Below are 26515 nucleotides of genomic sequence, written 5' to 3'. Positions count from 1 at the left end.
GGAAAAGAAAGTGGTTTTGAGCTCAGCCTCCATCCCGATTTTAAAAGCCAAAGAAGAAGAATCCATCCAACAGCAGAGACACCTGTGCATTTCAAAGACAGCTACCCTCTGTATAGCATCTCTCAGTATACAGGCAACTACTCACAACCATTCTCTCATGGGATCCTCCCAACAACGCTCTGAGGTAGGAATTATTGACCCCATTTTATAAATGAAGAAACTGAGGCTCAGCGAGGGGACATGATTTTTTTTTTTTTTTTTTTAAGACAGAGTCTCTCTCTGTCATCCAGGCTGGAGTGCAGTGGCATGATCTTGGCTCACTGCGACCTCCGCCTCGCAGGTTCAAGTGATTCTCCTGCCTCAGCCTCCTGAGTAGCTGGGACCATTGGTGCGCACCACCACGCCCAGCTAATTTTTGTATTTTTAGTAGAGAACGGGGTTTCACTGTGTTAGCCAGGATGGTCTCAATCACCTGACCTGGTGATCCACCCACCTTGGCCTCCCAAAGTGCTGGGATTACAGGCATGAATCACCATGCCCAGCTGAGGGGACATGATTTACTCAAAATCACATAGTTAGAACTCTAACTCAAGACCTCCCAGCTCCACGCTCCATGACTCCCTTCCATGCAAGTTCAACCACATTGCCTCTGGCACCTAACATATATCAGCTGCTCAGTAAAATTGGATGAATCTCAGTTGAATGCCTGAGGCCTGGACACACTGTCTCTTAAATTGCCCTGGTAAGATCCCCTCTCCTCCTTCTTAGTTCTGGCTTCAAGGAAGAAAGACATTGGTTCCGTGAGGGAGAGAAGGTACCACATGGAAAGAGAGTCTGTGTCGATAGGCTAAGTGACCTTGACTCCATTGGAAAGGCCTCAGAACTCAGGGGCAGAGGCTGGGCCAGGCCTTAGCTGATCCTTGATGTCTCTCTGAGCTAGGAGGGCACAGCAGCAGCAGGAGACTCACCTTCGGGAATGGTATCCTCCTGGTACACAGGCCGGAGCAGCTGCAAGGGAAAGACAGGAGAACAACCTCAGCCCCAGGAGCAGGGCAGGACAGCCCAGGAGGCTGCTGGACACAGGGGCCCCAGGGGAGAGGAAGTGGAGCACCTCAGGGCACAAGAGAAAAACAGCAGTTCTGGTAACCAGCTGAGGGAGGAGGCAGGGAGAGAACACAAAATCCCAGAATATTCAAGTTAAAAGAGGCTTTATGGGTCATGAAGTCTAGCCCCTTGGCAAGTCCCCAACTTCCTTTACAGCAGCTTGTTCCAAAGTGCATTCCATGGAACACTGAAATGGTAAGACGGTACCAACCACGCCCTCAAGGGTGCCCCCATCAGGCAAGTTTGGGAAATGCGGTGTTATTTGGGTGACACCACCTGCTGTAGTACAGGATGCCAGCAGAGCCTCTACTAGGCTCCTTTGCACTGGGAATCTCCTAGATGAGGAAGAGAGTACAGGATATGTCTCAAGCTTATCTGACCTCAGAACACCTTTTTTCTAGAGTATCTCATGGGACTAATATTTTGGGGAGTGCACTCCATCATCCCACCACGCAATCATGCAGTGTCTGCTTTCACCCCTCCTATGATGGGGGCTCACCACCTACCAACACAGCCCATTCCACTGGGGAAAAGCACAGGCTGGTAGAAAGCTCTTCCTTCTGTGAGTTGAAATCTTCCAGCCTGTGCATGCCCTGCTCTTGGATCTGTGCCCTGAGGCCACATAGACCCATCCGTCCTCCCCACAAAGAACAGCCTTGCAGAAGGCAGAGCTAGCACATACTCCATCTCCTTGCCCAACATCACAGCCCCTCGCAGGCTCCTCATCACACAACTTTGGGTCTTCAAGTCTTCCTGGCCTCCCACAGGGACCCAATACCCTTCACCTTCCCCACACAAGCTGTCCATACCTGGCTCCCAGGATTCAGCGGGGCCAGGATGATGTAGTTGGGGTCGGTGGGGGCAGTGGCACGGGACAGTGCAGGCAGGGTGTGCTGGCCTCCACGCTTGGCCACCTCGGTATAGCGCTCCCAGCCGCCAAGCAGCAGCCCATCAGAGCTGTCACATACCAGGTGGCAGCTGTGGCGCTGCTCTGGCCGTGCCTGGGCCCCATGGGTACAGTTCTTCTCCCTTTTGTTGGGGGGTGACTGGAGGTCATGTGTCGACTTGCAGGAGGCCCGCCGCAGGACCCCACCATCTGGTCCTGGCTTGACCTGGGGGACCATGCGCCACACGAGTAGGATGATCTCACTAGGGCAGCTCCTAGAAGTTGGGGGATCACACAGAGAGGTTGAGCCTGGGGAAAACCAGTATCAGCCAGAGTGAGGGCCCACAGGGCAGGGAGGATGATGGGGGGAAGAGGAGGCAGATGCGGCAGGGAAGCCCCCAGTGTTGGGGCAGGAAGGGATGCAAGAAGCCATTTAAACAAGAGACAGCAAATGGGTCGCCTAGGTCAATTCCTATTGATGGGCAGTGGCTGAGAAGGACCCTGAGGTCAACGCCAGGTTCAACAGGAAAGAGTTCCATACTCAATCCATGATGCTTGTCATAAGCAAGATATAAGCAAGTAAAGCTCGGAGATTCCCTAAGTGCAAGCCCTCATCTGGCATTCCAGAAGCAGACCTAAAATCAGGCCATCGGGGTTTTACCCTAGGGGATCAAAATTTGGGAGACTCCAACATTTTCAAGAATAATTTTTTAATTGCGCCATTGAAACATTTGCAACATCTTCACGTCCTTAAATAACAAATGGACTTAGCTCTAAGGTAGCAGAAATAATTAGCTAAAGCAGAAAGCAACCCCCTGGTGCCCCGTCCTGAACCACGGAGTCTGAGAGCATCTTCCCTGCTGTTTGCTCTGGAATCCGAAAGTGCTCTGAGCCTGAACCTTCCATTCTCAGGCCAAGAAACAGATTCCTTGAGGAGCAAAAGGAATTGTCTGCTCACAGCTGGGCAAAGGAGGGAGCAGCAAGAGCTGGGCCAGGCAAGGCAGTGTGCCCAGAGGTGGGGAGGGCGTGCCATCAGTCTGAGGCCCCAGGCCACCCGCTGCCCCCTGTCACCGGATCTCGTGGGCCAGCTCCACACATTTCCAGTGCTCCACAGGCCTCTCGTTCAGCTGCAGCACTGTGTCCAGCTGCTGCAGCCCTGCCCGTTCTGCTGGACCCCCTGCAGGGACAAAGAAAAGCCATTCAGGGGCCCCTGAAGCCCAAGACCCCTTCAAAGGACCTGGAGTCCTTTGCTGCCATGGTGACCTCAGACAAGGACCTCCCTTTTTCTCTAAGTTTGTTCATCTGTGAAATGAGGGGCTGAACTTGGTGCCTCTTAAGAGTCTTGAAAGAAGGCATCCCCTTTGCATTCCCTTCTCCCTGCTTGCCTCCCCTACTGCTGGCTCACCTCTCTGCAGTCCACCCTTCCACCCAGGCCCTTACCCCTCCCCAGAGCCTCCTACTCCATTGAGAACCTTCCCTAGGGCCAGGCTCCCACACTCCATTCATTCCTTCTCTGTCAATCATTGTGCACAAACCTCATGCCCACCCCTGTGCAGGCACTGCACACACCCTGACCACTGAGCCCTGGCTTCTGTCTTTGAGATGCTCACTCTGTGATTAACAGAAATCTTCACTTGTGAAAAGTAGGGAAGGATGGCTCTTTTTAAGCGCTGATCAGGCTCAGGATAGGATACAATACCAGCTTCAAATAGAGTTCACAAATGACTCTCATTTTCCCATGCAGCCATTGCTGAAAATATAGGTTTAGTTCCTGTTCAAACTGATTGGGAAACAAAATATAAAAACCTATTTTCATTTTGATAAAAACAACAAAAAAAGTGGACATATTTTATAAATGGCAGTTTCATCTATGGTCACTTAAAAATATTTTGAAAAGCCAGGACACTTTGCTCCAGTTTGGGGCTCCCCTTTTAGTTCCAGCCTCTGTTAGCAAAGCCCATATGTGTGGTGGGCAAGGGGAGCTAGCATCCCCCTGTCACTCACTTACCGGAATCCACGGCCTGGACTCGGACTGGAGAGTCACAGCAGATGGTGAAGCCAAAGCCGTCCTTTCCCCTCGGAATGGTGATCTAGGACACAGTCCTACCCAGTCACTGCCAGAAGCTGGAGGCTCCGGCCTCTATCCCAAGGTCAGGAAGCCCACAGCCCACCCCTGCCAAGAGCCACCCTCCTCTCCAAAGGAATCAGAGCCACAAAGGAGCTGGCCAGCCCCTCAGTGTCCCTATCTCAGCCCAGACAACTTGAGCACTGGGTTGTGGGCCAAGCAGGAAGGCCAGAGCTCAGCAGGTAAACCCATGCCAATGTGGGGAGGGCCTGGGATGGACAAGGTCTTGGAGAAGCAAACCTTGCCATCCTGAGCCCCAGCAGCTCAGCCCTTGACCCAAGGGCCCATCAGCACTGCACAACTCGGCCTCACCTTTGATCTACTGTTTTCCTGGCTCCCTTCTTCCTTTCTCACAGAAGTTCACAGAGCATTAGCCTGGGGCTGGCCCTGTGCTAAGGGCCCAAAGACAAGACCAGCCTGGTCACTGCTCTCCCAGAGCACAGAGGAGGGAACACTGAGACACACTCACTCCATCTCAGGCCAAGGGTCAGAGGAAGAGAGCTGGGGTTCTGGGGGCCAATCTGTGGCCAGGGCCCCAAGGCATCCAGTGAGGACTCCCAGGTAAGGGGCAGGTAAGGTCACAGATAGGCTTCCTGTGACCTGAACTAGCCACTGACTCATGTGCCTGCTGAGGCCCATTGGCTTGACAGGTCCACAACTCCTACTTTCAGAAGTCCATGAGAGGGCCTTGCCATCTGGATGCTCTTTTCTTTTCAAATTGGCACACAATTATTGAGCTCCTACTGCATGCCAGGCTCTGCAGACGTACAGAGGCACACAGCCTTGGTCTCTGGCTCCCAGAGGAGCACGAGGGTACACAAACCTCTCCACAGCAAAGCAGGGCACAGCAGGCACTAAAGTAAAGCAGGAGGACTGGGCCATTCTCAGTCCTTTATGCTCCGACTGTGGACGCCATGCTTGGCACACGATAGGAATTCAGCAAAGGCTACTGTAGGGAGGACAACCTAGCAGTTTCCCACCCACAGGAGGATGTAGGGTGGTATGCCAGCCAATTCTGGCTGCTAAAGGCAGCACAAATCGGAAAAGGGATTCAAGGGGTCCCAAGAGACCCCCTAGAGAAAGTGGGACTTGGGGTGGGCCCTAGTGAGGCACAGGGAAGGGTGTCCCACACAAGTTGAGAAAGAGGCAGCTCAGCAAGCCTGGAAAAGGTCAAGGGTGCCGGCCTTGTCAGGAGATTTCTGTCTCCTTCCTTTGAGGGTTGTCCCTGCAAGACTGGGCACCTGCACTCATTCACCTGCCAACCATCCCAGGGCCAGGCATGAGGAAGGTGAGTGGGAGGGAGCCCAGAATGACCAAGGGCCTTGGAAGCTGCAGGGACCTCTGAGGCTCTGCTTCCCACCAGCCCCGGGCCTGGATTCAAAGCGAGTTTGTAAAACAGGAAATCTGACAGACAAGGGGAAGGGGGAGGAGGCAGGAAAATACCCTGTTCCCATAAGAATTCTGGGAAAACACGCAGCTAAGACAGGAAGAGAAAAAAATGGAAAGAAAGAAAGAAAAACAAACGCGGGTGCGAGTGTGGAAAGCTGGGGGAAAGGAGCAGCCACTCATTGCCAGGCCCGCCTGAGGCCAGGGAAGACGCCAGGAGCCTGGCCCCCTCCATGGAACCAGCGAGGATTTTTTAGGGGTCTCACAAGCCAACCCTCAACCCAAGCACAAGCCGGGGTCCCAAAGCCCATCCAGCACTTCCCCACCCCTACCCCACCCAGGGCCAAAGCCTCCTGCATAGAAAACCCATGCCGGTACCCTGGGCTCAGGATGGCCAGTTTTGGGGCAGTAGCTGGAGATTGGGGTCTGGGGAGGAGTGTGCTCCAAGAAAACAGCCTCCTCCTCCCAAACCCAGACCCCACATCCAAGCAGGACTGTGGGCTGGGGCCCCTTACCCTCCTGTGCCAGCCCAGACCACAGTCCAGCCAGCTGGGGGTGTGAAGGAGGGGAAGAGGAGAGGGTGCCAGGAGGCAAGCTCATCTCCTAGTTCGGAGGAAGCAGAATTTATGCTCTGTCCACCATGATCACTGACCACATTGAGAAGGTAGTGTCCAAAGAACCTGACCATCCCTGCAGCCCCCAGGGAAACGAGTACACCCATTTTACAGAAAGGAGATAAGACCCCAAGTGCCACCCCCTCCACCCTCCTGCTCTCCGCCCTGCTCTGACTAGGAGGTGAAGGGAGCAGCCCTGCCCCGAGTCCTTGGCAGCTTCTGACAGAGCCTGTCCTTCCTGCGGGTGGTTCTCACTCTTTCCTGTCCAGGGCAGGAACAGCCACTGCTCCCAGGTCTCACCCATGCCAGCCCCTCACTTCTGCTCTCCTGCCTAGTTTCTGCTCCTCTGTCCTGCCTAGACTGTAATCCCCAAATGCTGCCATGTATTAAACATCTCCTAGATAGATATGCACAGCAGACACTGAGCCAGGCTCTTCGCACACATCATCCCATTCACTCCCACGGCACCATCGCTGGATTTCATTATCCCTATTTTACTGACTAGGAGATAAAGGCTCAGAGAGGAACAGTGACTTGCTCAAAAGCTGCAGCTAAAGAGGAGCAGAGCTAGATTTGAGCTCAGACCTGACCAAAAGCTTGCTGCTCTCAATTCTGCACTGGTTTCTAACACAGAAACCATCTTGAACTCTGAGTCCCTGAGCCCTAGGTCTAGCCCACAATTGCTCCTGGCCCCACTCTGATGGCGAGCATGCCCCATCTTCTAGCCCATAGCCCCAAGGTGACCAAGAACTTCTAGATGTCCTATCCAGTGCTCTGTCTCACCACCCTGTCATCCAGATGCTAGTGTCGCAGGGGCTGCTTTTCCCAGCTCCAGGAGGGCAGGAAACACAAAGTGGGGCCTGCAGGGCAGAGCCTGAGAGCTGGGGAGGGCTAGAGAGAGAATACTGGGTCCCCTAGCAGGCAGGTGGCGGGGGAGCAGAGGCCCCTCTGGGCATCCTCCTGGGACCTAAGCACTGCCTGTCAGAGGAGTCAGGACCCACAGTCCAGTCTGGTCATTAAAACAAATAGAGGGGCTTCTCTATGTGATTTTTTAAAAATCAGAACAATTTCAGAACTCCCTTCCAGATTAGATATCACTTGCCTTCACCATCCCGGATCCCATTCCTATTTTATTTTATGAGAAAAAATGGTCCATCGTAGTTCTAGAAGAGACACAGGGGGGCTAATGGGATCATCATGGCCCACTCTGCCCCCTTTCCAAGACCGGAGGCTGAGGCCAAACCCTCACTGTAAAGTTGGATTCCAAAGCCAAAGGAATCCTGAGCCATAGTGAGGCATCAGCAGTAGGGGGGAGGAAAGTTATATGTATGTACATAAACACAAAAACACCCGACCTCACATACGAGCACACGCCAACACACACACACACAGGGGGCAGAATGGGCACTGCTGTCCCGTCAGAAGCAGGAAAGTGAGCAAAAATACAAACTCCGCTCCCAGCTGCTCTGCAACCACGGCATTTTCAATCTCACACCCACAGCCCCTCCCCAAATAAAAAGAACAGAAAGCTAGCTGGATTATCTCACCAAAAACACCACCCAGCCAGTGGTTAGTACTCCACACACAGCTGGGCCCTAAAGGGGCCTTGGGTCCAGCTCCTGCCTCTATCCTCCTCCCCATATCCAAGTGAGCCTGCAGGGAGCAGGAGGGGGTAACAGAAGACCTTGTTGGGAGCGAGATCCTGCTCTGATGGTCCCTCTACCCCCACCCCTGAACACTCCACAGGCTCCCCACAAGAGGCCAAGCACCCACCTGGCGGTAGCGGCGCTCCGAGCACACCTTGCAGAGCCCATTGAAGCGGTTCATGGCTGCGGGTCCTGCCTCGGCTGCTGCCCCATGAAAACCCAGCTCTCCCCCAGCAGTGGGAGCCCACACTGGACCCGTCAGCCTGGCATGAGCACCCTGGGAAGCCCGCCCTACAGAAGAATGGCAGGAAATCACCTCTCACCTCCCCAAGCCCTGTCTGTGCTGTGTGCCTCTGCACGATAAGCCTGAAGGCTTCCTGAAACCTCAGAATGACAAGGAAGAGGGAGAGTTTTATATTAAAATTCCTGTCAACTAGTTAGTATTCCCCGGGCCCGGCGGGGAGAGGGCGCCTTTGTTCTGGCTGCATTCTCTGCCATGGGCCACTTTGTGATTCCAATGTTCTCACAAACACCCCTCACTGGAGGAGAACCCAGGCAGAAAACACAGCTGCTCTATAACAACACCTCCTCCCCCTGCAAGTCCCAGGGTCCCTACTGGAAATCCAGGAGACTACCCCAGCCTAAAGAATCCCAGGACACCTTGGGGGGTTACACTCACAGACATCCCATCTCAAGACAGGGAACATAAAACATTTGGAGTCTGAAGACCTGCCTGCCACTTGGAAACTACTTAAAAGTCAGTTTCGGCCAGGTGCAGTGGCTCATGCCTATAATCTCAACACTTTGGGAGGCCGAGGCAGGTGGATCACTTGGGGTCAGGAGTTCGAGACCAGCCTGGTCAACATGGTAAAACCTTGTCTCTACTTTAAAAATACAAAAATTAGCTGGGTGTGGTGGCAGGCACCTGTAGTCCTAGCTACTCAGGAGGCTGAGGCAGGAGAATCACTTGAACCCAGGAGGCAGAGGTTGCAGTGAGCTGAGATCATGCCACAGCACTCCAGCCTGAGCGACAGAGCAAGACTCTGTCTCAAAAAACAAAAAAGTCAATTTATTTGTCTTTTGTCCATGGAAGTGGGTTGCTGTCAGGATCTGGTGATACATGGACCATGAAGTCAAATGTAGAAGGGATTTCCAGGCCATCAGACAATCCAGCCTCCTCATCTTACTGACAAACAAACTGAGGCCTGGAGAGGTTATGATCAAACAGCAGGGCAGTGTGGGGCTAGGACCAGAACCCGGGTCCTATTTCCTGCCTGGCAGTCCCAGGATAGCATCCTGCAGAGTAGCACATGGTGAGCCCAGCTGCTTTTGCCCATCTCAGAGCCCCTGGGGAAGCCCAGCCACGCACTCAAGTCCTTGATGACAGAGGGTTCCTTGGTTCAGCCCAGCTTTTGTTGCTGTGTGACTGTGGGCAGGTCACCCAGGTTTCTGGGCCTCCATCTCCCCACCTGCACAGCACAGGAGCTGAAGAGATGGACTCCGGGGGCTCTCCCCGAGCCACAGCCAAGCCTCTGACAAGGACACCTTCTTTGCTGAGTCCCACAGACATCTCCGAGCACACAAGCTCAGGAAAATCCAATACACCTCAGAAAAAGGCCCCCAGGGGCTTGAGGCCTGTGTGCAGAATCCAGCCTGCAGCAGGATTTTACAAGCCACCAAGAAACCTATGATGCTGGAGGAAGCGAACATGGTGTTGACACCCATGTAATTTCCATGAATCATGAGGGAGACCCCCTGATCACCATGCTCTCTGTGCGTGGCAAGTAGAGAGACAGGGGGAAAGGTCTTTGCAGTTCCCCACAGAAGGCAGAGGAAAGCTTCTCAACTAATGAAGCCACAGAAAACAAATCTGACAAGTTACTCCTGGCAAGTTTCTCTGTCTAACCCAGTCGCAGCTAGACACATGTGCCTGGTAAACTGAAATTACTTAAAACTAAAGTTGACACTCAGTTCCCCAGTCACACCAGCCACATTACAAGTGCTCAGTAGCCACAGGTGGCAGGTGGTCACCACACCGGCCAGCACAGCTCTAGACTGCTCCATGGGGCAGGGCCTTGGACAGGTCCAGAAATGCATCCCAGCACCCAGCACAGGGCCCAGCCCTAGGTGTAAATATTTAATGAATGATGAATAAGTGAATGACTTGAGTCAGTGAACGTGAAAATGTTTGGTACATTGTAATATGCCGATATTGTGTAATATGTAAGATACTATTAGGAACTACAGCAACGTAGTATATTCCCAGCTAGGCCATGCACAGGAGGCAGTGTGCCACAGCACACTGAAAAGGCAGCCAGCCCTCACTCAGAGCCTGCCTTCACCACCTGCCAGCTGTGTGGCCACGGAGAGGGCCTAATGCTCTGAACCGCGTATGTCCCTCTCATCTGTGAGATGCCGAAGTAATACCTGCCTCAGAGTGGGCAGTTAAGATTAGGTAAAAGCACGTGGTATACAGGGGCTAATGAATTGCTGGGAGTTTGTTTTGGCTGGAATGCAGTGGTGCGATCTCGGCTCACTGTAACTTCCACCTCCCAGGTTCAAGCAATTCTTCTGCCTCAGCCTCCCAAGTAGCTGAGACTACAGGTGTGTGCCACCGTACCTGGCTAATTTTTGTATTTTTAGTAGAGACGGGGTTTCATCATATTGGCCAGGCTGGTCTTGAACTCATGACCTCAAGTGAGCCACCCACCTCAGCCTCCCAAAGTGCTGGAATTACAGGCATAAGCCACCATGGCCGGCCCTTTTTTTTTTTTTTTTTTTTTTTTTTTTTTTTTTTTTTAATTGAGACAGAGTCTTGCTCTGTCGCCCAGGCTGGAATGATCTCTGCTCACTGCAACCTCCGCTGCCCGGGTTCAAGTGATTCTCCTGCCTCAGCCTCCCAAGTAGCTGAGACTACAGGCGCCCGCCACCATGTCTGGCTAACTTTTTTGTATTTTTGGTAGAGACAAGGTTTCACCATGTTGGCCAGGCTGGTCTTGAACTCCTGACCTCAGGTGATCACCTGCCTCAGCCTCCCAAAGTGCTGGGATCACAGGCGTGAGCCAGCATGCCTGGCCAAGTAATTCCCTCTCTTATTTGTTAAAGAAAACCATAGATCCCCTGCCATGCCCTGCAAAGAGATGGAATGAATTTTGGAGAATTCTCCCAACTCCTTATGTGAAAAAGGCTCCTTTCCAGACTTTAAGCCCTAATAGAGTGAGAACCCCTTGGTCTCAGGTTCAGAATCACAGCTGCCCCCTGACATCAAGCAGGTCTAACCTGAGAGGGTGATTCAGCCTCAGTCCCAGGGGAAGCAGGGGGCCAAGAAGGCCTGTGGGAAGGGGAGGACTCGGTTTCTAGAGGCCCAAAGTTAGTAAGATCCAGATGCTTGTATTTCCAGAGGTGGGTGCCTGGCCCTTTCCCCACCCCTGCCACAATCATGGATACCCCAAGAAGAGCATTTATTTCCTGTAATACATCTCAGGAAAGTCAAGAAATCATTCCTTCCAAGTGCATGACTTGCTGAGTTTCAAGCACCAAATGCTACCCCTTTAGGGGTTTCCTGGGCCCAGGGGCTGACAAGGAGGAGATCCAGCCTCTGGAGCAATGCCCTAGCTTGTCCCCACCCCTACCTTTAGTTTCTTCCCATTCTCAGCGTCCCCACCTCCTGGCATTCTCAACAGTGGGTCTGGAAGGCAACAGAACAGAATCAGAAAATGCCTGGTGGCATAGAAGGCTCCCCTCCTCAGACCACCCAGAGGACAGTGCTGGGAAACAGGCCCATGGGTTTGCCCAGGACCACTCCTGGCCTCAGGATGTGGGGACACCTGAGGCTCGATCCAGACAAGGACTCAGGAGCCAGGGCTGCATGTGGGAAAGGCAGAACATAGAAAAGGGCCATGAAATCCGTGTTTTGAGCCTCAGGGATCATGGCAGGACCTAAATACCCTGTCTGTAGAGGTGGGAATCCCAAGGTGAGCAAGGCAACCTGGGGGATCCCTGAGACATGGAGCTGGGAAGGAGCCACTGGGGAAGCATAAAGTACCCCACAAGCAAGGGAGCTAAACTACATGGGGTCAGGCCATAGCCTCTCCAATGAAAGTCCAACCAGACAAGCAGTGGAGGCATGGGCAAGAGGCTGCCTGCAGCGTGCACTCTAGCAGGTGCTCCTGAGAAGTCCCTGCACCCAGCAGGCTAATAGCAGCCTGGGTGGCAGGGGCCACCAAATATCAGAACTGATGCCACTATGCAGGAAAGGAGGGAGGGGGCAGGTCCTGGGAAGGGAAGCTGAAGGAGGTGTGCAGGTACCTCTCAGCGGCCGCAGTCGCCGCCTGGCCACCTTCAGGTGCTTGGTCCGGCCCAGGTGCTCTCCTAGGAGGTAGTACCAACCACTGATCTCCTGTCACGAGAGAAGGAATGACACACTCAGACACAGGAGGCAGAGGCACAGGTCGGGCAGCCACCAATCCCCCTCCAAAAGTAGCCACTGGATACCCTCCCACAGGAGAGAAAGACTCTCCAGCCTTCCTGCCCCTGAGCTGCCACACCTGTACCTCCAGGAAGCCTTCCATGATGCTCAGGGCAGAGCTGGCTCTCCCCTCTGCCGAATTCCCACAGCCTCTTATCCCTGGAGGACAACCATCTACTTGCCTGTCTCCCCCACTAAGTCGTGCACAGGCTCTTTGATGTGCCTTGCACTATGCCTGGTATACAGCAGGAGCCATATTTGTTGACAGAACAGAAGTGAAGGAGTGAAAGAGGGATGGAGAGGCCAAAAGGCATCCTGTGGCTCCTGAGCAGTCTCCAGGGGGAACATCTTTTCCAGGAGAACGAAGCCAAGGCTGCAGTCAAGAGAAGCTCTAGACCAGGCGTGGTGGCTCACACCTGTAATCCCAGCACTTTGGGAGGCCGAGACGGGTGGATCATCTGAGGTCAGCAGTTGGCGATCAGCCTGGCCAACATGGTGAAACCCTGTCTCTACTAAAAATACAAAAATTAGCCAGGCATGGTGGCAGGCACCTATAATCCCAGCTACTCAGGAGGCTGAGGCAGGAGAATTGCTTGAACCTGGGAGGCGGAGGTTGCAGCGAGCCAAGATCACACCACTGCACTCCAGCCTGGGCAACAGAGTGAGACTCCATCTCAAAAAAAAAAAAAAAGAGAGAGAGAGAGAGAAGCTCTTTAGGACTCACAAGCAGGATAAAGGTTCCTCAGCCACCCACCCCAGGACACAAATCTGCGTGGCAGGTCATGCCACAGGCCACCAGGACATTTCCAGGGATGTGCAAAAGGAGTGCCCCCCACCCTCCACCTTCCAGTTCCGGGGGTCCAGTGCAGCATAGAAATTGATAAGGGACCGGTGACCCAGAGCAAGGAGTCTTGGGTCCCAAAGAGTCCTCCTCCAGCCTGAAGGAAAGTTCCACAGAGGATGGTGCTGCTCACTCCATCCTTGAGCACCTGTTAGGCCCAGAAATATCAGGCCTGGTAGACACAAGAAGAGGACCCCTGGTACGGACCATGGGCGCACCTGGCCTTCATCTTCTGGGGCAGGCCCAGGAGTGCTCTGGGCCCCAAAGGATCTGCCAGTATCTTCAACAGCAGACACCAGACTCAGAGCCTCCTGGGAAGACTTGGGGCTGCCTAACAACTGCTCTCTGGCAAGACAAACCAAGAAGGGGACCCAGACTCTCAGCTAGGCAGGTAACAAACACAGTGCTGCTATGCAGGCCACCCCACAGGCAACTGTCTCAGTGGGGCACCATCTCACAGAGAGAAGCCTTAATCAAGGGCTGACAGAGAAACCCTGCCTGTACCGGCCCGGTCCAGTTGGGATGATCCTGACAGAAGCGTCCTTAGGACCCACCTTCTCCGGAGTCAGGAGAGACTTCACCCCAAAGCTCATGCAGCCAATGAGTCCACTCTGTCTGGGAGAACAATTGAGGCTTGAGTCAGTACTTTTTGTTGGGCTCTATTGGGAGGTCCATTATCAAGTATAGCATGGGTTTGCCTGATGCACTGCGGTTTACAAAGCACTTTACCCACATCATCACGTTTGATCCTTCTGACTCTGTGAGGCAGGCTAGAGAGGAGCTATTATCTCCATTTTACAGAGGGAAAAATGGAGACTCAGAGTTGGTCCCTTTCCCAAGGTCATAGGACAAGTTCAACACTCCCTCTACCAAACACAAAAGCTCAGGGGTACTTCACGAGTTTTAACTGTTCTGGTGCTGGGTAGATCTGAAGAGCTGGTCCCCAGAGGGAACCTCCTTGCCCATATCAGTTGGTGATGCTCAGTGGAGAACAGTTATGGGACCTCAAGCTCAAGAAGTTTTGTCTCAGATCCAGGAAGGAGCTGAGCAGTTCTTAGATGGCTACACATCAAGATCCAAACCAACCTGACACAAAAGCTGCTGAGACCAATCTGACCTGGCCACCAGCAGGGCAGATAGACATGGGCCAGGGTCACGCTTCATGGGGATGTCAGACTATGGCAAGGGGCTAAGTTCAATCTTCTTGGTTAAAAAGAATTCACAGCTGGGCACAGTGGCTCATGCCTGTAATGCCAGCACTTTGGGAGACATAGGCAGGCAGATCACTTTAGGTCAGGAGTTTGAGACCAGCCTGGCCAACATGGCGAAACCCTATCTCTACTAAAAATACAAAAATAGCACTACATGGTGGTGCATGCTTGTAATCCTAGCTACTCAGGAGACTGAGGCAGGAGAATCACTTGAAACCAGGAGGTGGAGGTTGCAGCCTGGGTGACAGAGCCAAGACTTCGTCTCAAAAAAAAAAAAAAAAGAAAAAAGAAAAGAAGAAGAAAGAAGAATTCAGAGTTCCTGAAGAATGTCCACCATTGAGGCTCAATGTCCAATAATCAGGGAAGAAGAAAGAAGAAGAAAGAAGAAAGAAGAAGAAGGAGGAGGAGGAGGGAGAGGAGGAGAAGGAGAAGGAGAAGAAGAAGAATAATAATTCAGAGTTCCTGAAGAATGTCCATCGTTGAGGCTCAATGTCCAATAACCAGGGACTAAGATTTGGCAGCTTTTAATAATGATGGCATGGGCTGGGTGGAGTGGCTCACACCTGTAATCCAGCACTTTGGAAGGCATCACTTGAGCCCAGGAGTTTGAGACCAGCCTGGACAACATAGGGAGACACCATCTCTACAAAAAATTTTTAAAATAGCAGGGCATGGTGGCATGAGCCTGTAGCCCCAGCTACTGAGGAGGCTGAGGTAGGAGGATCACTTGAGCCTGGGAGGTCAAAGCTGCAGTGAGCTGTGATTGTGTGTTACTGTTCCTCCCTCTTGGGAAGTGGCCAAGTCAGCACTAACAGGAGGCAGTTGCAGCGACACAGCGAGACCCTGTCTCAAAAAAATAATAATGATAACATCGATTAATATTAATAAAGTCCAAAAATATCTTGCTATTATTAGAGAAAAGGAAGTTTACCAAGCTGTAAATTTAATGAGTAATGTGAGTTTAATGAGAAAGATACCCACAAAAATACTAACAATGGTTATATCTGGTAGATGGGATTACTAGGGGTTTAATTTTCTTTTATGGGTTTTCACTGTTCTCATACGGAACACGTACCCTTTCTGTAATCAGGAAAAAAAAAAAAGACAGTATCAGTCTACTTTTAGGGACTTTTATTGTGCCACAACCTGTTTTATCCTGACAGTAGGGTTTTTTTTAATGTTATCTTTCTGTTCTCCTCTCTCTTACCCCATTCTCAACTTGGACTCCCTCACAGGTTGGTTTAATAACTATCAATCAAGAAACATCATGGATATTTAGGCTGGAGCATAACCCTGGAGGCTGGCTTCAATAGCTGGAGGACCCATATAGCTGAGAGATTTGGCATGTCCTATGGAAGGCACAATATCAAAGCCAAAGATGGAACAGGCTGCAGGATAGGTAGTAAACTCCCTAGAGATGCATTTTCCAGAACCTGGTCTAAGGGAAACCACTGCTAGAGCAGTGGTTCTAGCCAGAAGCGTACCACAAATCCACCTGAACAGCCTGTCTGAGGCATATGGCTCAGGACTTCTTCCTGAGCACCCAAAACTAGTTGGTCCAAGGTGGGGTTTGAGCATGGGAGCCTGGAGAAAGCTTTCCAGTGGATCCTGCCAAACACCCACTTACACCTGCCCCAGTCAAAGACCAGTGATCTAGAAGGTCTTGATAAAGACATATTGTTCAGATTCTCCGGAAAGGGTGGCAGCTTATCACCTGACAGTCCTAAGCAAAACAAAATAGCTTCTCAAAGGCAGCCAAGTCAAGCGAGGGATGGGGAGGCAGGATGCCAGGGGATTGTTCCTCAAACCTGGTCCACCTGCCTGCAAACCCATGCTCTGCCCCATGGCCCAGGGCTGAGGCCCCTGCTTCTGGCTATCTCTTAACAGCTGCTCTCAGTTCATCACTCCTCCTGCTCCCAGTTCCTCCAGCCTTGGCTCCACCTGCTCTCTTCTTCCTTGCCTCTCTCATCATCCAAGGCTTTATTAATAACCTATTCAAAAGGGACAATGCGCTAACCCCAATAAAACGACCCTTCCATATCCACCTCCCCAGCCCACCACCAAAAACAAATACTCCTCCCCCTTGGGAAGTAGCCAAGTCAGCACCAATAGGAGGCAGTTGCAGTGACTATCATATCTGAGCTGCCATTCCAGAAAAGCCTTGGCAAGACTTTGCCAAAGTCCTCAAACCGGTTTCATTTTATTTGTCACACATTTGAGAGAAATCCAGCTGCTATCCAGGTGCCCACACAACTCTGCTGTACACGTCTTTCCTACTGGGTAGGGCTGAAACTTTCAAAGTCTCCAGGCCAATGCATTAGCTCGGCAGCCTCTCTCTGCTCTTCACTAAGTGAAATTTTCATTCCCTGTTGTTTAGAGAATGTTAAATGGTTAATAGCCTCCCTTGAGTTTTACTTCCTGCTAAGGGGCCTCCTATGATTTCACGATAACTCAGGCAGGGTAAATTGCCACAATTAACGTCCATAAGCAGGAACCTCTCTCTAAGTGTTCTTCAATTAGCTATTTCTTACGCCTGCTTTTGAAAAATCTTTGGAGGAAGAAAGACTTCTTTTAAAGCAACCTAAATATATGACAATACAGCAGTCAGTTTATTAACTTGGGAACTAGCACTCACCCTGAGGAGTGCCTGAACTCTCACTAGATGCAAAGTCTCCAGAACCAAGCCTTGGTTAATTCTGACTACCAATCCCTCAGCTCTGGGCTTGGTGCACTTAGTGAAGGCTTGACAAATGGATGAATCTATCACGCCCATGGTTGGCAGGCACTGGGCAAGGGGCCACAGTGTTAAGGAAACAAAACAAACATCCAGGAATTTAAATAGCAGTTCAAGACAGCAATACAGGGGATGTCACAAGACAGGGTGAGATTGACAGATGAACAGTGCAGGCAACATATTCTGAAGGTTCGGGAACACAAGAGGTAGCTTCGGGCTGAGAGGCTGGAAGAAGACCTATGAATTGAGCCAGAGAGAATGAAGAGCATTTTGGGCAGAGGGAACAGCCAGTATAAAGGCTTAGAAGTAACTTCATGCAGCACATATGGGGAATAGTATTCAGTTTACTTTTGAGCATAGGGTTGCAGACTCATTACAAGATGAAAAAATCTATTATTTTTTGAGGAAAGGCACTTTAGTTCTCCCTCTCAGGTAAACTATTTCTCTTATAGGGTTATGCCATTTAATCCTAATTGATTTTGAATTTGATGACTTAAATTGAACTTAGATTTTTCCATTCACTTTTTCCTTAAGCTCAGTACCCATTGCTGGTCACAAGCTTTCTAACATTAGGCCACTGTACTTGGCACTGAAATCTCATTTATAAAACAGATTAAAGGACAGTGTACACTTACAGTGCCTGGGACAGTGCAGGGCAAATCACAAGCAGAATCTCCTTAAATGTAGCTACGATTAGCATAAAAGATTATGCCCTGACCAGGCGTGGTGGCTCATGCCTGTAATCCCAGCACTTTGGGAGGCCAAGGCAGGCGGATCACTTGAGGTCAGGAGTTTGAGATCAGCCTGGCCAACATGGTGAAACCCTGTCTCTACTAAAAATACAAAATCAGCCGGGCGTGGTGGCATGCGCCTGTAATCCCAGCTACTCGGGAGGCTGAGGCAGAAGAATCCCTTGAACCCAGGAGGTAGAGGTTTCAGCGAGGTAAGATTGCGCCATTCCACTCCAGCCTGGGTAACAGAGAGAGACTTCATCTCAAAAAAAAAAAAAAAAGATTATGTCCTTGGCTGGGCATGGTGGCTCATGCCTGTAATCCTAGCACTTTGGGAGGCCAAGGCAGGTGGATCACCTGAGGTCAGGAGTTCGAGACCAGCCTGGCCAACATAGTGAAACCCCATCTCTACTAAAAACACAAAAATCAGCCAGGCATGGTGGCGTGCACCTGTAGTCCCAGCTACTTGGGAGGCTGAGGCAGGAGAATCGCTAGAACTTGGGAGACAGAGGTTGCAGTGAGCTGAGATCATGCACAAGAGTGAAACTCCGTCTCAAAAAAAAAAAATTACTTAAAAAAAAGATTATGTCCTTTAATTACATATATATAATGTTCTTTAATTATATATATAATTAATGTTATTTAATTTTATATAATTAATATAATAATATGTAAAGAATTGTATATTATATATAATTTTATACCAATATACAATTATAATTAAGTTATATATATAATTATATATTGATATATAATTATATATAAATTATAATTATATATTGGTATATATAATTATAATTAAGTTATATATAATTATATATACCAATATATAATTATAATTAAGTTATAATTATATTTTATATTCTATATAATTTATAATAATATGTAATATATATTGAAGATAATCTTTGGAGGTACAAATATAATACATATATGCATTTTTTACCTTAGTACATAACATTATAATTCTCTCCAAGTCTGTTCCCTGGCCACAAATTCTGAAAATGCTACGATTAATACTAGAAGCTTCAATTTGGCTTTCGCCGTATTATCAAACAGAATTTTTAAATAGCTGAGTTCCATATTCAATGGCATATTGAGGAATTACTATTAATTTTTAAGTGTGATAATGTCATCATGATTATTTTTTAAAGCCATCTTTTAGAAATATATACTGATGAGATGAGGTTTTAAAATAATTAAATTTGCTTTAAAATAATTCACTGGAGAAGGGGAAAGTGGATGGGTGTAAATGAAATAAGATTGGACATATATTGATAATCGATGAAACTGTGCTATGAGTATATGAGGGTTTATTATATGATACTTTGTACCTCTGCATGCATTTGAAAGAGCCTATAAAAAAGCTCACAGAACCTTGAAGCTGAAAGAAACATTAGTGATCACTGCATTTTACAGACAAGGAAATTGAGGCTCAGCATGGGAAAGGGACTGACCCGTGGTCACACAGCTAGTCAAAGCTAAGCCAAAATCGACTGTGCTGAGGCCTGGTTCTCCTCAGTTCCCACTGTGATCACCATGATGAACTGAAATCATCTGGCCCTCCCCAGAACTTCTTTGTAGATCATCTTGTTCTCTAATACAAGTTCACAGCCATCCCCGGAAGGATAGTGAGGATTAGCGAAACAGACGCTTTCCTGTTATCTCCTATCAGTTTCAAAAGGTGACCACCACACATTTGGCTGAATAATTTACATAAAACTCCACTATAAATTCTGCAGTAGCTCATGTCTGTAATCCTAGCACTTTGGGAGGCTGAGGCAGGAGGAGCACTTGCAGCCAGGAGTTGGAGACCAGCCTGGGCAACATAGCTAGGCATCGTCTCCACAAAAGCAAAACAAATTTAATTAGCTGGGTGTGGTGACATGCACCTGTAGTCCCAGTTACTCAGGAGGCTGAGGATGGAGGATCATTTGAGCCCAGGAGTTTGAGGCAGCAGTAAGCTCTAATCAAACCACTGCACTCTAGCCTAGGTGACAGAGTGAGATCCTGTCTCAATCAATCAAACAATCAGTCAATGAAACTACACTATAAATGCAATGAGAAGCAGCCTGAGTCCTGAGGAGCAAGCATACTGACACAGAAAGAGTATGTTCTGGAGTCATTTATCATCCATGTGAGATGGTCAAGTGTACTGTAATGTGGCTACAAGAACCTGGGCTTGGCGTCAGCTTGCCTGCATTTACATCTTGTTTTCATGGCACCCTATCTGTGTTACCTTAGGCAAGTTACCTAACGCCCCGTGCCTGTTTCCTCACCTATAAAAGAACAGTAATAATAATACCTACCTCTTATGGTGTTGTGAGGGTTAAATTGGATAATGTGTGCCATGTGCTTAATGTCTGTTACATAACCTCAAGCAAGTGCCTCGGCTTTCATAAGCCTCAGTTTCCTCTTCTCTAAAGAGAGGGGCAATAATAATTCCTACCTCTCAGGATCATGATGAGGATAAAATGAGGTAATGTATGTAAAGTGCTTGGCACAGAGAAGAATTCCGTAAATGTTTGTTTCCTTCCTTCCACAACTGTCTTTCATGTTGATAAGTTGAATGTCCGTCCTTCGGAGAGGCACAATTTGATTTGAGAGCATTCAGCAGAGCCGAAGTTTCCTGCAATCACTCTGTCTGCCTCCTCCAGCTCAGAGGCCTTCTTGCTCCGAAATGGATCAACAAAGGACAGAGGATGAGGAGAGTGCAAGGAGGCCGGGCCAGCCTGCATACTGCTCACAGCTTCACAGGCCCCTCTGCTCCAAAGGCCCTGATCCTCTTGAGCTTCGGGCTGGGACTGTGACTGTGAGTTTGGCTGTATTTTCTTTAATAAGGCATCTCACTTTCCCAAAATAGGCAACACGTGGAGACACTGCCCCATGATGCTGACTCACTTTCCCTGGCCTCATTCTCTTTTCCAAAAACCATGAAGGGCATGACTGGCTCCTTCTCCAGCAGTTTGGTGTCTGCTTCCACCCAAAGGGCTTGCTGGGTGTCCATGTGCCTCTCTGACACTCTGCTGTCTCCTTCAGGACCTTCCCTTCATTGGCCTGTCCCTTCAAAGACAGGGATCAGACCCTTGGTCCTTAGCACTTGATGTTCTTCCTTGACATCTCACTTGCTCAGAATTTCACCCACTGCCTTCCTGCTTGTGGCTCCCATCTCTCTGTCTCCCAAGTTACAGGTAGGCAAAGACAAGCCCTCCTTCACAGCTCTGACCTGGCTCCCCTCCAAGCACCTGCATCTCACCGTATCCCAAGCTGACTCACCTCCACCTCCAGTAACTCTGTCTTAGGTGGAGACACCGCCAGCCACCCAGGAGTTACCCTTGACTTCTCACACTGCTCTCACAGCCAAATCACCACTAAACACTACTGATTTAATCTCCTAAATATGGCCTGAGTCTGTTTTCCCCTCCCTAGCCCCAAAGCCTCTCTCTCACCCCAACCTTCCAAAGACCTACCAATGCGATAGATCTAGAATGTGCATCCGTCATTCCCTGGCTCGACACACTTCAGTATCTCCCAATGGCCAGACATTCCCAAACACCAAAGTGGCTGCAGGAGGTTCACCCTGCAAACATGTTTAAATGCAGATTTCTCAGCCCTGCCCATGAAGAGTTGGATGTAATTAATCTGACATGGCACCTGAGAATCCAGGTTCCTGACAAGCATCCCAAGGAATTCTGATGCATATCCAGGATCGAGAACCACCGGCCCTTAGGAGAAACCTCACACTCCAAAGAGAATCTACAGAATCATCTGACTTGGCTTACACCAACCTCTTCAGCTAATCTTTAGCCAGTCCCTACTTTGTACTTAACCTTCCAGCAACATCAATGAGTTTACAGATCCCTCCTCACTCCACTCTTGCCCTGCCCTCTCTACTTTACTGGCTCTTTCTTCTGTCCTTTCACCTGTCCACCCATGAGTCAGTACAGTGTTGAGAGGAAGGACCCCGGGGTCCGACTGCCTGGATTCCATCCCGGCTTTATTGTTAACTGGCTGTATGACCTTAGGCAAATTCCTAACCTCTCAAAACTTTAGTTTCCTCTTCTGAAAACTTAGGACAAAACCATACTCTTCTTAGAGTTGTTGTAAGAATTAAATGAGATTTTTAATCTGCACTATTAACCCCTGGCTCTAGGTCAGCACTCAGTCAGCCATTGCTCTTGTTATTAACATGATGTCCCCCTCCTCACTCTCAGCTCCAAGTCTCTATCAGTGATCCAGTAGGAAAGTCTTTGACCCTATGCATGCATCCCCAGCATGTTGTTGCCACAGTGATACCCAGGAAATGGCAGCTGGATGGATGGATGAATGAATGAATGAATGAGGTTTATTATACTATACTACCCTATGATGAAAAGTGGATACTTTATTAAAAAGGAAATCCTTCATTTTGTAGATTAAATGCACCCTGACTTTAAAATCATATTAGCTAATAACATTTAGGGTACTAAAGAGCATTGAACCCAAAAATGTTTTCCAGGTCTCAGATGTTGACTTGAGCTGATTTTCATTCACGGAAGCCCCTTTTCAGTCACCATTCAGTGATGTGATTGCTCCACAAATGATCCTGACAATGGGGTATCCCAGATTCGTTATGCTGCACCAGCCAAATGAGCCACTGCCGCTAACCGTGGGCCATGGCAGTCCATTGCTGTCACTTAACAGCCAATTATCATGCTCTCCTGCCCAGCACTCCTCCCCTGCTCTGCTCTAACTGCCGTCACTAATGGCCACTTCTGCCCTCCTGTGTCCTGCACTGCCTGCAAGACCAGCCTGTTAGGATTCTCCTACACAAAACTTCTACACTCCTCCACCTGGTCTCATCATGGCAGCCTGAGCTTACAGCGAGTATTTCTGCCTCATTGCCTTTGCTCATGCTGTGCTCTGCCTGGAACGTCATTTCCAACCTTTAGTTGTATTATTCTTCATCTGTGCCCAAGTTCAAAATTCCACTTTTTCCATGAAGCCTCCCTTGATCATCTCAGACCACAGTGAACTCTCCCTCTTCCCATACTGATGGTCTTTATTACTCATGTCATTCTTTTATTCATGCAGCTAATATCTAATAAATACCTATGTGCTAGGCACTAGGTACCATGATGACTAAAAAAGAAATAAGCCTGTTTTTCAAGGTGCTTAGAGTCCTATAGAACTGAGCATGTACATGTTGTCATTGTAATTTCTCTCCATGCAGTGCCTGGTGTCCCCACCTGAATAGTGGGCACCTTGAGAATAAAATTCATGTGTAGGCTGGTCGGCATCCCAGTGATCAGCACAGTGCCTCGTTTGATACCAAGTGCTCAGCAAATGCTCATTGATAACACAGTCCTTGGTAACACCTGGCGTGATGGGGACTCAAGGAGGGGCAGCCTCTGCAATTTAGTATTGCCACTAACACTCATTTATCCAGAAAGCACTAATCGAACCCCTGCTGTATGCTGGCCACCTGGCTGTCACCCACTAGCCCAGAGCAGAGTCCCCCTCCAGCTCAGCAGCTCTCCTCACCTGGACTGGCTGGCCCTGTTCCACACAGTAACCAAGAGACGCTTCTGATCATCCTCCTCTTGGACAGGACTGCAAAGTCAATCAGACCATTGGAGTGTTAGTAAGGGCCGAGCTCTAGACCATGGCTGACTCATAGAGTCAGTCATAATTCCAAAAATGTGGAAGTAACATCAACAGCTGGTTAAATAAACTATATTACAAATAAATAAGAGATGAGTACCTCCATGCATAAAACAGTTTATATTATGTTGTTAAGCATAAAAAGGAGGTTACAACATGCTATTATAAAACAATTCCATTTTTGGGCCGGGCGTGGTGGCTCACACCTGTAATTCCAGCACTTTGGGAGGCCGAGGCGGGCAGATCATGGGGTCAGGAGATCAAGACCATCCTGGCTAACACAGTGAAACCCTGTCTCTACTAAAAATACAAAAAAATTAGCCGGGCGTGGTGGCGGGCGCCTGTAGTCCCAGCTACTCCAGAGGCTGAGGCAGGAGAACGGCGTAAACCCAGGAGGCGGAGCTTGCAGTGAGCCGAGATTGCGCCACTGCACTCCAGCCTGGTCCGTCTCAAAAAAAAAAAAATTCCATTTTTGTAAACAGACACACACAGACATACACACACATGCAAACATACACACCCACACAAATTAACAGGTCTGAAAAGAAATACAGTAGGGCATATCTGTGAGTAGGAAGGCAATAGGTGTTTTCTATTTTCTTCTTTTTACTCATCTATATTTTCTATTTTCCTATCATAACCAAAATTACTTTATGTAGTAAGAAAAAAACCAAAATATTATTATTAATTTTCACTAATAGGAAAATACAAAATGTCCCTTACCTTCCCATTGGCCCCAGAGTTTAGAGATTGGGGAAAGAAATAATAATAGCTGGTACTCTGTGTTATGTTATACTGTCCCATTTATACCCCACAGCTCTCTGAGGTTGCTACTATTATTAGCCCCATTTTACAAATAAGGAAGCCAAGGCTCAGAGAGGTTAGAAAGTTGAAGTAAAAAGGGGGGCAGGGAGGTAAAACATCCTTCAGCTTGGAAAATTCCTTCAGCTAAAGGAGAAAGCTTGGTCCAAGGCACAGTGGGAAATTGCCTACACTTTTTAGGGGCTGCCAGACCCAGGCTGGGCATTTTAGTTATGAGAGCCAGCCAAGTGATACCTTATCACTATGGACCTCACGGCTGGGCCCGGTGCCAGGGATGCAAGGACACGAGTGAGTGAGAAAACAAAGACATCCTTTAGAAGGCACTGTTTTGTTGTGGGGTTTTTTTGTTTTTTTTTTTTTTTTCATAGACCTAGTTCTAGATTTGGCAAACAGAGCTGTTTCCAGATAAACACTCCTTCCCTCTCCTCTCTAGGGCCCAGCGGCACCAGACTCTTACAAGAAGAAGTGCTCGTGGAAAGCTGGGTCTCTGCAGTCTGGAACAGTCTGCGTCTTCTGATGGTGTAGTCTGTTATCTTCAGGGATCAAAGAAATCTTGAATTGGAAAAAACGAAGCATGATTAGCGGATCTCATGGCCCACCTAAGCTCAGCAGCTGACTCTGCACATCTCCAAGTTGGAACAAGGAGCCCAGAGCAAGAGGCATTGGAAGCAGATGCCAGGACAGGGCCTCATGGTGGGTGGTACCAAAAAGGCAGCCACGGCTCAGCCAGAGCTGTGGTACAACTTTATCATCTCTGCTCCTCCCCCAAGCAGAATGGTTTCCCCAGAAGTGAAAGGCCTCCTCTCTTATAAGTTCCCAGCAGCTGCTGAATGTTCCCTTCACAAAGGTTCCAGGTCAGCCTCCTGCCAAGGCCCCAAATCCATGCTGTCACCCCAGGGCTGTTCTAGCCCTGCTCCTGATCAAGTCCTTGCCAGCAGGGGCCTCTGATCAGCCTGAAGCCTTCAGGAAGAATGCTGAGTGCCAGCACCTGGCACCCCAGCTGCCACACTTTAGGAAGTTCCTGGCCTTTGGCTCTCAGTGAAAGTAGAGCCCCACTCCTGCAAGGACCCTGTCTTTACAGCAAAAGCCAACCCAGAAGGATCTTCCAGCTCTCAGAGACACTCCCTCCACTCTACTGCCCAAATCTGGCCATCCTGCCCCTAGTCTGGGGGGAAAGTGGATGAAAACGGTGCTTTTCACAAGAAGGCTTGGGATCGCCTGTGGATTTCAGCCATCCACATACTCACTGTGCCCACCTATGTGGATGACCAAGATCTCCCTTCAGATTTTGGCTATTGCAGGAAGCGCCAGGGACCCAGCCGAGCTAAGGGAATGGGTCTGTTCCAGCACTGGGCCCAATAAATGCCTATTGACAAGATGAGTGAGATGGCAACTGCCTCCTCAAAGGTCACCAGCCCCACAGGTGTGCTGGGACCTTGGGACTGAGCCCAGTAACATGACCCCTCATTATCCCGCTCCCCACCTCTGGCCCCACCACATACCTTTACATACGGATCACAGGCTCCAGGCTGTTTGCTGATCAGGCCTTTACCTTCTATAACTAAAAGAGAATTCAGACATTGGGGTGGATGAATGGAAACATACACACACACAGCGAGAAAGAGAGACACACATAGGAATATCCACCCACACAAATAAAGAGACCTGAAAAGAAAAGCATATCTGTGAGTAGCAGGGCTATGACCCCTACTACGAGGCCCTTAACCTGCATAACCACCAATGGCTATTAACCTGCTCCAGTCTAGGCCATTCCCATCATCTCCCACGCTCTGGCAGCACCCTCACCAATGCTGCCAATTCAACTCACCAAATGAATGGAGTATATTCAATTCCCTGAATCTTACAGCTGGAAGAGAACTACAGTTTATAGAATCCAACCCCTCATGTAATGGGGAAAATGAGGCTTCGGTGGGCACAAAGATAGTAAGAAACTTGCCCACAATCACAGAACAATGGGAATGACCGTTGGATTTGGAACCCATGTCTCTTGACTCCCGGCCCAGTGCTCTACCACACAAGACTGCCTTCTAGGAATGAAGGGGCCGCTGACCGTGTGCCATGAGCCATGCTGTGGCACTCACGGTGTGCCGGGAGCCTTGCCATGGCTGGCAGACAGCACAGCACAGGCGTCACAAGCTGGGGCCTCAGGGGATGATGGACCCAGGCATGAATCTAGCTGCACTGCTTACTCACCATATAAGCTAGAGTGAGTTGCTTTGCCTGGGACAGAATTTGCCATTTTAATGGATTAGTGATAATAACATGCACTTCACATGGTAGTTG

General features: G+C 49.4%; 1 protein-coding gene across 6 annotated transcripts in view; it reads right to left on the bottom strand.

Moving 5' to 3' along the window:
* The window catches only part of LOC105487061 (regulator of G protein signaling 3), a 131927-nt gene that overhangs the window by 86582 nt on the left and 18830 nt on the right, over positions 1-26515 (bottom strand). For 2 of the 6 annotated variants that reach the window (XM_011750342.3, XM_011750340.3), the window contains exons 3-12: positions 25714-25772; positions 24669-24763; positions 23270-23338; positions 13625-13685; positions 12070-12160; positions 11394-11449; positions 3999-4080; positions 3062-3167; positions 1914-2265; positions 969-1008 (exon numbers count right to left, since the gene is read on the bottom strand). In XM_011750342.3, the coding sequence (XP_011748644.2) occupies positions 969-1008; positions 1914-2265; positions 3062-3167; positions 3999-4080; positions 11394-11449; positions 12070-12160; positions 13625-13685; positions 23270-23338; positions 24669-24763; positions 25714-25772 (1011 nt within the window). Of the gene's footprint in view, positions 1-968; positions 1009-1913; positions 2266-3061; positions 3168-3600; positions 3768-3998; positions 4081-7888; positions 8758-11393; positions 11450-12069; positions 12161-13624; positions 13686-23269; positions 23339-24668; positions 24764-25713; positions 25773-26515 lie in introns of those variants that run through there. The other 4 variants (XM_024794552.2, XM_024794556.2, XM_011750341.3 and 1 more) reach the window with 4 other exon arrangements.

The sequence above is a fragment of the Macaca nemestrina genome, chromosome 14, assembly GCF_043159975.1.
Source record: "Macaca nemestrina isolate mMacNem1 chromosome 14, mMacNem.hap1, whole genome shotgun sequence".
Lineage (NCBI taxonomy): Eukaryota > Metazoa > Chordata > Mammalia > Primates > Cercopithecidae > Macaca > Macaca nemestrina.
This window is presented reverse-complemented; position numbering and strand designations above follow the sequence as displayed.